This window comes from Tupaia chinensis, unplaced genomic scaffold (genome assembly GCF_000334495.1).
Source record: "Tupaia chinensis unplaced genomic scaffold, TupChi_1.0 Scaffold000394_1, whole genome shotgun sequence".
Taxonomy (NCBI): domain Eukaryota; kingdom Metazoa; phylum Chordata; class Mammalia; order Scandentia; family Tupaiidae; genus Tupaia; species Tupaia belangeri.
The window spans coordinates 635275-649679 of NW_006159896.1; the positions used below are offsets into that span (position 1 = coordinate 635275).

The following is a 14405-nucleotide window of genomic DNA, read 5'->3' on the forward strand; positions in this document are numbered from 1 at the left end:
GTCTTGTGGCGCTAATTCCAAACCCGGAAAACACAGAGGGGACCTCGGCTACTGTCACCACTTACCAGCCTTCGACCGGGAGCTAAGGGGAAGAGAGACCAGGACCGGGGTTCGCTGTCCGGGTTATTCTGACTCACCCATCCGATGGCGCTCAGGCCCAGTCTGCCCAGGCCAGAGCCACTTCTGCGGCTGTCGGGTCGGCCAGCCTCCTTGGGTAGCAGAGGACCCCGGGGAGATGCCTGGGCCAGAGAAAGCCAAGTGGAGGCATCAAGCTGGGCTGCTCAGAAAGGCTCGGAAGAGGCAGGGGACCAGGTGCCCCACACCCGTGCCCTCCTCCCCACCAGCCCCCTCCCAACCTGTCCACATCTACCCCCAGTTCTCCCGGAAGGCAGCCACAGCTGCCAGTGGTGCTGTCCCACCCTGAGTCCCTGTCTTCTCTGAGGGAGGGGTGCCTCCGCCTGTGTGTCATTCAGTCCCGGGTACTGCCTGGCCAGAGGGCCCAGCCCTAGAGGCTGTTTTAGCTCTTCCAGCACCCTGAGGCTTCACCCTTGCTGCTGACCCCAAGCTGTGTCCTATCCACAGTCAGGACTGCCAGACTGGCCTGATCGTTTACCACTGGGGAAACTGAGGCAAGGAAGAACTTGGCCAGAGCCCCGTGGAGAGGCAAATTCAAATCTAGTGACGTTTGGTTTATTTTTCCTACCGAAAGTCCTCCACTCTTGGCCCCCAGCTGAACGAGCCCCCGCTCAGAAAAAGCAGGCTTTGGTGTTTTTCAGAGGAGTGGCCCAGAGGGTCCTGAGATCCTGGAGAGGAACAGGACGGGCAGGCTCTAGGCAACCGCCGGCCACTGATGGCCTTTACCTGGTGCCTGCTCCCTCGCACCAGCCCAATTTCAGGGCTGTGGGGCAACGGCCAGGCGGGTTCTGCCCTCCAGCCAAGTTTTCCTTTGCCAGAAAGCCCTACTCCGATCCTGACAGGTGGATTTTTAAATACCTGTTGGCTCCCGTTCTTGGCGCCGAGCCCAGCTGGAGACGAAAGGAGCAAACGTCAAGGTTTCTTCTGCTCCTGCACCCGCCGCCAGCACCTTTCCTGCTCCCCATCCTGGTTCTGGGTGCAAGGAGGGCGGAGCAGCCTTACAACCCCAGCCGCCACCACAGCCTCCGCCTCTGCCACTTCTGCGCCCCTCCCTGAGATTGGCTCTTGTCTTCTCTTTCCAGCCCGGGCAAGTGGCTGCCTCTTGCTAGGTCTGCTCTTGGTAGCACAGTTAGACTTAGAGACCCGGCCAAGGCAGACAGACAGGGCTCAGAAGCTCAGTCCTGCCATGGAGGAAGGGCAGCGGAGAGAGAAGGTATGCGACGGGGCTTCTGCCACCTGCCCACCCGCCACGCGAACAGCCTGGGGCTCTCCTGTCTCTCCTCTGCCTGCCTCCAGGGTTTCCCAGACTCTCTGTCTCTGCCACCTGCCCGTCTCCATGCCAGGACACTCGGCTCTCTTGCCACAGCACTGCCCACGCTGCCCTTGCCCCCTCCACGGTGCAGGGAAAGCCGGAGGCCTCGCCCTTAGGAGCTAGCTTTGTCTCATCTTCTTGATTTTCTGTTTTCCTCCTTTGTCAACCTGGACAGGGTGGGAGAAGGGGGGGCCTCTGAAAGGACTGTCACCTCTCTGCTGACTAGCTTGTCCTCCTGCGGTGAGCAGGGTGGGGCCTGTACATCAGGACAGGTGGGAGGTCCCCCTCACCTCTGCCGCCCTCGCAAGTGCCCGGGTGCCATTCATCCTCGACTGGCTTATCCTGAGCCCTGCCAAGATCAATGGCCACACCCTACCCCTACCTGCATCTCCAGGCCTCTAAGGGACGCCTACAGCCTGGGAGCTGAGAGGCCGTCTCTGCCTCAGGGGCTAGGCTTATAAGTGCCCAGGCCTGCAGCCTGGAGGTGGCCAGGGCTCCCAGAGCCGGGAGAGTGAGCAGGATGCTCTGCTGCCTACAGGTGAAGCCCCTGGGCTTCCTCAAGCCATCCTCCTTGACGAAGGTTTCCGGCCGCTTCAAGGCACACCAAGATGCACTGCCTCGGCTGCCCGTGCCCCCACTCCGGCAGTCCCTGGACCACTACCTCAGGGCACTGCGGCCCATAGTGAGCGAGGAGGAGTGGGCCCACACCAAGCAGCTGGTGGACGAGTTTCGGACTGCGGGGGGCGTAGGGGACCGCCTGCAGAAGGGGCTGGAGCGCAGGGCCAGGAAGTCGGAGAACTGGGTGAGTAAGAGGGCCGGGGCACCTGGGCCAGCTCTAGCAGCTCCCGGTCCTTGTGACGTCCCTCGCCATGGCCTCTTGCCACCTGCACGTGCAGAAGCTTCTAGTACTGGCTGCTTTAGCGTGTTCATTCGTTTTGTTCTGTTGAGTTTCCAGAGCCCGGACTCTGCCTTGCACGCAGAGGGTGTTGGGACAGTAAGGACACGGTCGCTGGCTCATGAAGACAGCGTTTGAGCAGGGGCAGGGGATGACAGGACACAAGGCAGTGGAGCGGTCCATGCAGGCCGCTAAGGGCGATGAGAAAGAGTGAGGGCCAGGCAGCTGTGTCTTTGCATCAGGAAGTCAGGGAAGGTGGCAGGAGTGAAGACCTGAGACCTGAGGGTCTGCGACAGACAGCAGGGGACAAGCATGGGCAAAGGTGGCAACAGCCCGCGTGCTGCAGGGCAGAAGCTGGGATGGAGCGTGAGGGCCGAGGCAGCCAAGGAGGAGGGCCTTGGGCTGGAGCTCAGCGGACGGCACAGAGCAGGGTACTTGTGCTGTCCAAGGATCGGTCCCCCTGGTTCTGGTTTGGTCTGTAGTAAAGCTGTGTTCAGTTTGGAAAACATGTCTACACTGGTGCTTTGCGTGCTTTTCTTTATGCTTCCTGTACCTCAGCACAAAGAGAAAACGACGGGAGGGAAGTGGGGGTGGGGGCGGGGGCCAGAAGTGATGGCAGGTGGGTGTTACGGCCCAAGGAAGGTGCTGGCAGCCTGGGCCTGGCTCTGGCTGGGAGAGAGTAGGTCCTCAAGTCCGGGTTATTTCAGAGGTAGTGCAGTGGTACTCGCTAATGAGGTGGGAGGGTGCAGGCCTCATTTAAAGCACCTTGAGGGGGGGTTGCTGAGATGGGGATGACCGAGGGACAGAGCAGGTGGTGCAGCAGGTGGGCAGGTGGGACTCTGACCCTGGGGCTCGGTGGAGGGTGGGAGGCTGCATGTAGGAGGTGGGGGTCAGTACCTGGGACTCCCAGATTAGATTGTTGGCCCTGAAAGGGCCTTAGAGGCTGAGGTCTGGTAGTTTTCCAACTTTGTTTAGCTTGGAAGCGTCTGGCTAGAGGGATGGGGCACCCCTCTCTGCTTATGGAGCCCCTGAAGGGGGTCTGCCACCACTCAGCAAGTTGCAATGCCCATACCTGCAGGGTCTTTCCTTGCCTCTCAGACTCTGGCCAGAAGCTCTGAGATTTCTCATTGGGTCCCTGGCTGTGTCCCCAAGGGGCAGGAGCTCCTGTCTGCCCCTCACTGATCTTTACATGAGAATACTCAAGCCCAGAGAGGTTGACCAAAACCCAGAGACACACAGCAGCTCTCCAGGAGGCCCAGCGGTGTGCAGGAAGGTCTGGCTAACTCGGTCCCAGTCCTGGGGACCACAGGTCATCAGCTAGCAGCCACCCACTGTGCAACCTGACGCCAGTTTGCTCCCCTTGCCTCTCGCCAAGGGCCTCAGGCTGGTGGCCCGGTGCCACAAGGAAGTCTGTGCTCAAGAGGCACATCCTGCTGCCATTGCGATGGGGCAAGGAAGTGCAGTGGAGGGCCCAGGTTCCCAGGGGTTGAGGGACACACTGTCCTGGGCGGGTGCTGTAGGCAGCACAGACACTCCAGGGTGACCACCACCTGGGAGTGCACAGCCCGGCCAGGAGACCGTGCCACTCCCTGGCTGTTGCGCAGGGCAGAGGGTGGACAGTCGGGCGGAGACAGTGTGTTATCATATCTTGTCACTGCCTGGCAGCGAGCACCCCTCGAGATTGTCCTGACCTGGAGATCACACCACGTGGCCACTCCCTGCTCTGCCACCAACAAAACTGAGGCCCCAGAGGAGGACCAGGGCCCTCTGGCAGCTTGGCCAGCTGGCCTCTTGCCTCCTGGAGGAGCCCCGGCTGTCAAAGACTCATTCCGTGGGCTTTCTTTTTATGTAACTGCCCCCTTCCTTCTCTCTACCCGTCCAGGCGTGCCTTCTGGGTTATAAACCGCTCATAGCCACTGACAGGGCACTCGGAAAGGAAGGGAAGCCTTCCATTCTTCTGCCCCTGCCCCTCGTGCACCGCAGGTGTCCTTCCAGCCTTTTTCTCAGCGCCCTTTTCTTAGCATCATGTGGTTTCTCGGGCTGTGGGGAAGAGGGTGGGACGTGGGGCTGTACTCCCTGGGGTGGGCAGAGGGCCTTGGGCAGGAAGGGGCACCAGGTGCCCTGTCCACCTCTGAGGCTCAGGTCCTTCCCCCAGCTGTCCGACTGGTGGCTCAAGACAGCCTACCTCCAGTACCGCCAGCCCGTGGTCATCTACTCCAGCCCGGGCCTGATGCTGCCCAAGCAGGACTTCGTGGATCTGCAGGGTCAGCTCCGGTGAGTGGCAGGCGTCGGGGGCAGGAGGTAGCCAGGGCAGGGCTTCACGTCTGCTTCTCCTGGGAGAGTGCAGGGGCCCAGCCCTGTCCACTACCTTTCATCACTGCAGTCTTAAAAATAGAGCCCTCATCCCCAGGTGGGAAACCGGTCAGGGTAGGAGGCCGGGTCTCCAGCTCCAGAGCGCCCCAGCCGCTGACTGCCAGACAGGAGGAGCCCTCCCTCCTGAAACCCCGAAACCCGAGCTTCCCCTACCTCTACCTCGTCTGGCACCTTACCCTCCTACTCTCCACTGGCAGCAGGCGTGACCTTTGTACACACTCCCCTTTTCCACATTCGGCCATGTCACCTGGCCCCTGTTTCAGTCCTACCAAAGATAAAAATACCAGTGACAGGGATCTCCTGCCCAAGGTCCGGCTGCTTGCCGCTGCCACCTGCTTCTCTTAAAGGGACCAGGGCACCCTGGAAAGGGTTGGAGATCAAGCCCAGGCACACCAGCCTGTGGTCCCCATGCTGGGGGCTCAGGGCAGCCCCAGGCATTTGGGGTGGTTGGTGTAGGCCAGAGAGCCCCTCTCTATGACCCAAGGAGGAAGGCCAGGTTGAGAGAGGTGGCCTTGAGGACACAGAGAATCAGAAGGAAAAGGGACCTAGCAGAGAGATCAACTCAAGCCTCCATCGTCTCTTTACTCGCCCCCACCCGAGAGCCCAGGTTTCTCTACACTGAGGCTTCTGAGCAGGTGACAGCTCGCTCCAACTCCGGGCCATGGTTCAGGGCCTCAGGCCCTTTGTGGGAGGGACAGCCCACTGACCCTACTCTAGCCACAGTCATGCTGCCTGGGTTGGCACTGTGGTCCTGCCAGGCCCTTGGCCTCCACATCCACCAGAGCCCTGTCAGCCTTCCCCTGCAGATGAAGAGGAAAGAGACTCTGGAGGGTGAGCTGGACTCACGTGGTCCCTCCTAAAGCGCCACAAGCTGCTGCTGCCCTCCAGCAGGCTTCCCTTGCCCAGTTCTCCCTCGGGGGCTCTCACAGCTCTGTCCTCTAATTGGCTCTTCCAGATTCGCTGCCAAACTCATCGAGGGCGTGCTGGACTTCAAGGCCATGATTGACAAGTGAGCAGTCCCACCCCTGCCCTGCTTGCCTCATTACCACAGCCACCCCTGACCCAGAGAGGCCAGAGCCAGCGCTCTCCCTTCCTGTTGAGAACAAGGCCTCCTGACGGCCTTGTTCCCTCCCTCTGAACGAGACCCTGGCTGACTAGCTGCCTCATCTCCCCGGGGCAAACTCAGAAGCCACCTGACCCCAGCCCAGCCCTGCTGGTCCCTGCTGAGGCAGGGGAGGGACACAGTCCAGCCGTCCTGGCTGTCCCCTAGCAATACTTCAAAGGTCTGTCGGCCCCTTCCCTCTGTCCTTCCCCGAGGCCCTCATGTCCCTCTGCCCGCAGCGAGACCCTGCCCGTGGAGTACCTGGGGGGGAAGCCGCTGTGCATGAACCAGTACTACCAGATCCTGTCCTCCTGCCGCGTGCCAGGCCCGAAGCAGGACTCAGTCATCAGCGCCAGCAAGGCCAAGAAGCCGCCCATGCACATCACCGTGGTGCACAACTACCAGGTGAGCAGGCCACCCACGCCACAGACCCCCGGGCTGCTGCAAGGAAGGAGGACGCAGAGCTGAGAGGCAGCTTCCCCTGCCCAGCTCCCACACGCTGCTCTTGTGCCCCAGAGACAGGCATGCCTTGGTGTCTCCATTGGGTGCCCAGGTTGCCCCAGGCTTCAGGGAGGCCAGGAGGGCTGCCTGGGACCTCCTCCCTCCCCCCACCCTCGGCCTGACTCGGGAGTACTGGCCATGGCCTGGGAGTTACCAACGCCAAGAGGAGGATGGTGAGGGGCAACCCCCCTCCCCTGGGGATCCCACCAGCGCTCTTCTGGACCTGCCTATACCCTGACAGTTTTTCGAGTTGGACGTGTACCACAGCGATGGGACCCCCCTGACATCTGACCAGATCTTCGTGCAGCTGGAGAAGATCTGGAACTCCTCCCTGCAAGCCAACAAAGAGCCCGTGGGCATCCTCACCTCCAACCACCGCAACTCCTGGGCCAAGGCCTACAACACCCTCATCAAAGGTGTGGGCATGGGGTTCTCACACCGGGCAGCTCCTGCACATGGCCAGCCCAACAGCAGGCACGCCCAGTTTCCACTGGAGCCCCTCGGCTGGAGCAGGTGTTCTTAGCCCATTTTATTTATTTACTTATTTATTTTACCTTAATTTGCCAGAGAGTACACGTGCTTGCCAGAGAGAAGCAGACAGAGAGGGAGATCATGTACTTGCCAGAGAGAAGCAGACAGAGAGGGAGAAAGCACCCCCAGTGGGATGTAATCATGCTGCCCTCCCTTCCTGCTGGGACTTTGGCCATGCCTCATGTGTTTCTCAAGCTGCCAGGGCCAAGATTCTAACTATACAACTGGCCTTGCAGGATCCGGCTCCTCGGCCACCAAGCCACAGGGCCTGTATATATTTTTTAATTTCTCTCTTTCATGGGAGTGAGACAGAGACAGAGACAGACAGGCGTCCCCAACAAGGCCGCACACCGTGATCCTGCTGCCAGCCTTCCCAGACAGCCAGGATCTCGTGCACATGTGTGCCCGGCATGGACAGGCTGACCGCGGAACTAAACCCTTGTCTCCCACGTGGCCCCAGCCCTGCAGAGCACCGTGCTACTGTGACTGCACCAGCTTCTTTTGCCTTTTTTTTCCCCTGAGAGAGATTTCTGCTGTAGGGTATGCGTGCTTGCTGGAGAGACAGAGAGACAGAAAGCGAGAAATCCTTCCCGGGGGAATGGCCATACTGCAATCCCTTCTCCAGTCTCCTCTTGGGATCTTGAGCACGTGCACACACACAAACCTGGCGTGAGTTTCAAGCCACAGGGTCCAGGATTCAGACCGCCATCAACTGCATGGGAGTCCAGCGACATAATTATTATGCCATCTGCTGGTCCCTTTTTTTGTTTTTTGTCATAGGGCATGTGTGCTCACTAGAGAGAGAGAGACAGTGAGGTGAGAGGAAAAGTAAAAGATCACCCCAAGGGGGGTGGCCACGCCCAGTCCCTTCTCCTTCATTCTCCATCTGGGACCTTGAGCTCACATGCATAGGCACCCAGCATGATTTTCAAACCACCGGGTCAACTTGAACCACGGTTGGCCATGTGAGAACTCGGCACCTTAACCGCCATGTCACCTGCTAGTGCCTGGGCGGACATTGTTAGATGAGGAACCAGAGCTCAGTTTGGTTAGGTTAGTTTCTCCCTGTTTAGTAGCAAGTCCTCCATCTGCGGAGCCCCTCTCTCCACCCCAGCTCCTCCCAGACCCCCAAGCCCCTAGCAGTCAGGGGCACCATGCCAGGAGTCTGACCATCTGCGTTGGGTGCCTGATTGCCTCACCAGCTCCCCATGCAGCTCTGGGCTTCCAGGTCCCTGTATCTAAAGTGGGCCAGGTGCTGGGCTTGCTCCCAGGCCTCTGTCGAGTGTGAAGCCCCAAACTTGCTCAGCACACAGTGAACACGCACCGAGGCCCGAGCCGGGAGCTCCCATCCCTGGGGGCACAGACAGGCTGTGGGGGTAGGGCAGGCAGCATCGCCCCATCTCACACCGTGTCCCCTGCAGACAAGGTGAACCGGGAGTCTGTGCGCTCCATCCAGAACAGCATCTTCACCGTGTGCCTGGACGCGCCGGTGCCTCGGGTCTCTGAAGACGTGTACCGCAACCACGTGGCCGGCCAGATCCTACATGGAGGTGGCAGCAAGATCAACAGTGGCAACCGCTGGTTTGACAAGACACTTCAGGTGAGGGGCCGGAGGTCAGGGCTGCGAGGGCCACCCTGGGCACACACCCACACGTGGTCCTGGGCAGCCTCGGGACTTCCTGCCCCTCTCTGGGCCTGGCGTCCCTGGCCTCCTAGCTCGTAAAGAGGGTGAGAAGCCCACAGGCTGAACGCGGCTGTAATTACTAGGTGGCCAGCCTGCCAGCACCAGGCCTGTGTGCTGGCCCAGAAACTGCGGTCACTCCCAGCACATCGGAGCTAGCCTGGGACCCGCAGTCAGGCGGTCTTGGGCACAGCATCCCTCACTGCACCTGTAACTGGGTGGTGTGGGACTCCAGGAGGCAGCTCTGTGGACTCGGGGCCTGCTGAGCACAGGAGGTATTTAGGCTGGCCTGGGCGGGTCACCAGGGTACTCAATGGGTGTTAGTTGTTGCTCGTCACAAGTCAGCAAAGCCCTTGAGGTGACTTCAGAGAGGCCCTTCCCATGAGCCCCTCCCAGACTGGGTAGTGCGGAGCTGCCCCGGCCCTGGGATAGCGGGTTCTCCACGCCCCTCCGCAGTTCATCGTGGCAGAGGACGGCTCCTGTGGGCTTGTTTACGAGCACGCGGCTGCGGAGGGGCCCCCTATCATCACCCTCGTGGACCACGTCATCGAGTTCACGTGAGCATGCGTACACCCCCTGCTCGTCCCCAGCTCTCAGTGGCAGGTGACGTGTAGGTGACAGGCCCTGTGTGTGGGGGAAGAGGACTCACCTTTGCACCTGGGCATCTGTTTCTGCAGAGAAAGCTCTCACATGGCCTGGGCTTCAGAGTCGGTGGGAGCCGGGTTTGAATTCTGGCTCTGCTGGTCATGTCTCTGAGCCATGTGACCTTGGACAAGCACTGTCCCTCTCCAGCCTCTCTGTGTGAACACTTGAAGGCCATCTGAAGGCAGCTCTAGAAAAGCCAGCTCAAGAATCCCCCTGGCTACCCTTCTGGCTTCAGAGACCCTTCTTCCCCAGCCCCGTGTCAGGGACAGGCCAAGACTCTGGAGACAGCAGCTTGAGCCTGAGGTGCCTATTTCCCATACAGGAAGAAGCCCGAGCTCGTGCGGTCTCCCATGGTACCCCTGCCCATGCCCAAGAAGCTGCGCTTCAACATCACCCCCGAGATCAAGAGTGACATCGAGAAGGCCAAGCAGAACCTCAGCATGTAAATACCATCTCCCTGCTGGGCGGGTGGGCCGTACCCCTCTGGCCCAAGAGGCTCCTATGCCAGGTCTTCATTTTTGGGGAGAGGTTTTTGCTATAGGGTGTGTGTGCTCGCCAGAGAGACAGAGAGACCGAAAGCAAGAAATCACTCCCCAGGGGTATGGCCACACCGCAATCCCTTCTCCATTCTCTCGGGATCTTGGGCACGCACGAACATGTGCCCGGCATGAGTTTAAGCCACAGGACTTGAACTGTGGTCGAGTACATGGGAGTTCAATGACAAAGCCATTATGCTAACTGCTGGTCCCTGCCAGGTCTTACTGGCTTGGGTTCCAAGCCTCCTCTCGGGCCCTCTGTGGGGTGGTAGGGCCGCCGGGCCCCTGCTCCTCATTATGCCGCCCACCAGCATGATCCAGGACTTGGACATCACCGTGATGGTATTCCACCACTTTGGAAAGGACTTCCCGAAGTCAGAGAAGCTGAGCCCGGACGCCTTCATCCAGATGGCCCTGCAGCTGGCCTATTACAGGTGCGCCCGGCCCGCTAGTGCGCCTGCGAAGGCGGCGCGAGTCCCAGGACAGGAGGGCGGTAGCCTTGGAGGGCTCCGCTCAGCCCCTTCTTCCCACCCAGGATCTACGGGCAGGCGTGTGCCACCTACGAGAGTGCCTCGCTGCGCATGTTCCACCTGGGCCGCACTGACACCATCCGCTCGGCCTCCGTGGACTCACTCGCCTTCGTCAAGGCCATGGATGACTCCAATGCGACGGTGAGGTCTGGGGCAAGGGAGGGCGAGCCGGGTGAGCGAGCCGGAGCCATCGCCCTCCATTCGTTCTCCCAGAGCACCTCCGCCCCCCGCTGAGCTCTGAGAATCTAACATGAATTTAGATCTCTGCTTCCTGGCAGCCAAAGAGAAAAGGGAACCATTCATTTGTTCATTTATTCACTTATCAGCAATGTGCCTCTGCCTTATGTTAGACCCTGGTTGAGGACGGAAGAAATGGTAGTTCCAATACTTTTTTAAGGAGCTCAGAATCTAATGCTGGGTTGTGGGGTGGGCTCCTGAACTGGGCCAGGATCAGGAAAGGACAGTGCTTCAGTTCCCTCTGACTTGCACCTGTAGGAACACCAGAAGGTGGAGCTGCTGCGGAAGGCTGTGCAGGCCCACCGAGCCTATGCGGACCGGGTGAGTAGCCCCCCCACCCCGTCCCTTCTTGTCCGTCCACCTGCCTGTCCTTCCCTGCACAAAGGGCTGCATCCCCTCACTACCATGCCTCCCTGAGCCTTGGAGTGCCTGGGGCCAGGCTGAATACCCGTTATAAAGTCGAGGCCGCCTTGGTCCTAGGTCCCAGGTGGGCCCTGTCCCTGTGTCACTTTCCCCGAGGTTGAGGGTGCGTGTGGTGTGCAGACAGCAGGGCTCCCGCCCCCTGGCGGCCCGTTGCAGTGGGACAGTGGTCACCTGCATGCCCATCGTGATTCCGACACTTGGCGCCTGTGCGCCAGGCTCCGACCACTCACCTCCGACATCCACGTGGATGTCACTGTTGTCCTCCATCATACACGAGGACACCACGGCTTCAGAACTAAGTCACCTGCTGAGGTCCCCCAGCAAGCCCAGCTGCCCAGCTCTAGGGCCCGAGCTCTTCTATTCTGCACTCCCCTGCTTTCCAGGGCAGATCTTCGCCCCTTCCTGGGAGTCACCAGTCTGGACACTCCTGGCTCAGGTTCTGAGGGCCCAACACTGGAAGGGGCAGTGCTGCCCGAGGCTCCTGAGGAAGGCGGGGATGCCCTGCGGGCCAGGCCCGGCTCCTGACAGCTCCCTGCCCCTGCAGGCCATCCATGGGGAAGCCTTCGACCGGCACCTGCTGGGCCTGAAGCTGCAGGCCATTGAGGACCTGGTGAGCATGCCCGACATCTTCATGGACACCTCCTACGCCATCGCCATGCACTTCAACCTCTCCACCAGCCAGGTGGGCCGCACCCGGCCGTGCCAGGGTGGGGGTGGGCCGCACAGGCCACTGGGGGGGCAGGGAGCACCACCCAGGCAGGCCAAGAGGCAGCCACGCCCATATCATGGGAGAATCAGCCACACTCCTTCACTGTTCAGGTAGAAACCAATTCTGACCCGTGTCAGCCTGGGCTAGGAAACGGCAACAACAGGTCACTGTCCCTACCCCTGGGGAGCAGTCTCAAGGGAAGGTAGGCAAGGAGGCAGGAAGTGCTGGGGGTCAGGGGAGTACTGAGGACGGAGTTAGAGCACCCTCCCCGAATGTCGAGGAAGGCTCCACAGAGGAGGTGACAACAGGACTGCACCCCGCAGGACAAGCGGGAGTAGGTCTGCCCTGGGGAGGAAAGGGCATCTCGGGCGGAGCCCAGGGGGAGTGGAGACACCACAGAGCTGCAGGAGAGCAGTGAGCTGGGGTGAGAGCTTCGGCTGCCCTCCCCAGGTCCCCGCCAAGACAGACTGCGTCATGTTCTTCGGGCCCGTGGTCCCCGACGGCTACGGCGTCTGCTACAACCCCATGGAGACCCACATCAACTTCTCGGTGTCGGCCTACAACAGCTGCGCTGAGACCAACGCTGCCCGCCTGGCACACTACCTGGAGCGGGCACTCCTGGACATGCGTGCCCTGCTGCAGAGCCACCCCCGGGCCAAGCTCTGAGCCCGGCCGGCTGCCAGTGCCACAGCCAAGCCCGCATGGGGGCAGGCCACCATCAGGGTTCACCTCTTCTGCTCCCTGTTCCCTGGGGCCCCCAGCTCTGGCCACGCCAGGGCAGCACCCTCCAAGGGGCCTGTGGGCTCAAGCCAAGTGCCTTCCCTGGGTCCCCCACAGCTGCCTGCCCAGGCTCGGGGCTGAGAGGACAGACGCGCAGGCCTCAGCATCCCATCCCCCGAGGCCGCCTCTGGGAGGAGCCACCTGCCCAGAGCACCAGATCAGCTCTGGCCAACCTCCCAATGTCCACGGCCAGGCCGGAGCTAGGCTCTGACCCCCAGGACCTGAGAGACGGTGGACTATCTGGAGCCAGCAGACCCTGAGCCTGCCAGGGCGAGGGCTGGCTGCAAGTTCTGGTGCAGGAGTAGCCAGGTGCTGAAGCACGTGGCAGGGACAGCAGCCATCCAGTGGTGCTGCCAGCTCTTGTGGGTAACGTGGCTCAGAAGCCCCAGCCTTCTTGCTTCCACTCAGCTCGACTCCCGCCCCGTGTTCCTGGCTGTAAGATATTAGCGTGCAAGGTGATTAATAAAGCGGAGCTGTGTGGACAAAGGCGTTGCAGCCCAGGGACCTGTGTGTGGGTGGCTGGTGCCCATGGGCTCCCAGAGAAGCCATGGGCAGGCGTCCTGGGGCGTGGCCAGGGAGCTCTGACCTCGGCACTGAGCCAGGGACAATGGCAGCCTTCCTCAGCAGTGTCCCACCTTGTACCAAGCCCTGGGGCTGGTAGACTGGGCGGTGTGGCTGACACTGAGTTGGGCCTCACCTGCCGCCCCCACTGACCCAGTTCATCCCAGCCCCCGCCCTGCCTGGCAAGCCCCTCCCCCCACAGTGGGACCCTGGGAGCAGTCGGGCCAGCTGTCTCTAGAGGAGCACCTCTGCCTGTGCGGGGTGGGGCGGGGAAGTGGTCAGCCTGGCAGACACATGGGTGGAGCCCGTGGTCATCTCCATTTCTCAGGGGAAACTCAGGTTCTGTGAGGTTAAGGTCACCAAGACAGCAAATGGCACAAAGTCCCAGAACTGAGGGGCCGCAGCCCTGTACAGCACTCACCCAGCTGACGCAGGCCAAGGAGTGGAAGTCGCTCCAGACAGGAGCCCATGAGCCAGTGCAGGGAGGATGGGCTGCAGCCTGGGAGGTGCAGGAAGGAACCAGCTGAACCAGGACGTTGGTCAGGGACTAGGGCTCTCCCCATGTCGTCTATGAGGCTGGGAGAGGGCATCCCATCTGTCCCAAGCCCCACAGGACAAGAGGGGATTCCACCTGCCATGGCACTGCCTTGTCCACAGTGGGGCGGTGGTGCTCCCTCTGGGGGAGATTGGCAAGTCCTTAGATGCTTCCTGGGAACCTCGCGCAGGAAGCAGGGCCTTCCTTGAACAGCAACAGGAAGGATTGGCACCTGGAGGGGGAGGGCAGCAGGATCCAGGTGGAGGGCAGGGCCCCCGCAGACACCCAGGGTCCTGAACTCGCAGAACCAGACAGGTCTGAATACGAGACAGGAGTTTTCACCAAAAAATGATCCCTCAGGAGCGAGGGCGTCCGCCTGCCTCTAAGTTGTTCCAGTCGTCCTGCGGAGGCCGGCTCCAGGCTGCGGAGCCCAGCGCTGTTTAGGAGAGAGCCCCAGTCGCTGTCAGAGGGCATCGCAGGGGGTCCCTGGTGGAACTGGTAGGAAAAAAGGGCAGGTGCAGGGTAAAAGGCAGTGCTCCGTGGGGCTGAGCCCCAGGGGAGGCGGTGGGTACCAGGCACACACGTGCCTCTGATTGGGACTGGCTCGGGCTGGAGGGGCATGGCGGGATCAAGACCCTGTTGAGGGTGCTGTCTCTGTCTCTTTTCTTTCTCTCATTCTTGAAGAAATAAACTTAAAAAAGTTTTAAAAAGAAAAAGTGGGGCCAGCAGGTGACATGGAGGCTGGGGTGCTGGACTCCCACGTGGCTGACCACAGTTGAAGTCGGGGGCCTGGCAACTTGCTTTCTCACTTTCCCCCTCTCTCTCTCTGTCTCTCTCTGGTGGGCACATGTGCTCTGTAACAGATTTAAAAATAATAATGATAAATAAAATTTTTAAAAATGGGCTGGGCTAGCAAGTG

The 14405-nt window shown here is 60.7% G+C and overlaps 1 protein-coding gene across 1 annotated transcript in view; it reads left to right on the top strand.

The window, feature by feature from the left end:
- CRAT (carnitine O-acetyltransferase) overlaps positions 1-12876 on the top strand; it is a gene marked incomplete at its 5' end in the record, with an annotated part of 13492 nt that extends 616 nt beyond the window's left edge. The window contains 14 exon segments of the mRNA XM_014589948.1: positions 1218-1348; positions 1986-2249; positions 4498-4616; positions 5671-5724; positions 6057-6222; positions 6560-6734; positions 8271-8449; positions 8987-9087; positions 9498-9617; positions 10023-10145; positions 10247-10382; positions 10737-10799; positions 11446-11583; positions 12061-12876. Of these exon segments, the coding sequence (XP_014445434.1) occupies positions 1218-1348; positions 1986-2249; positions 4498-4616; positions 5671-5724; positions 6057-6222; positions 6560-6734; positions 8271-8449; positions 8987-9087; positions 9498-9617; positions 10023-10145; positions 10247-10382; positions 10737-10799; positions 11446-11583; positions 12061-12276 (1985 nt within the window).
- Positions 12877-14405: the final 1529 nt, after the last annotated feature.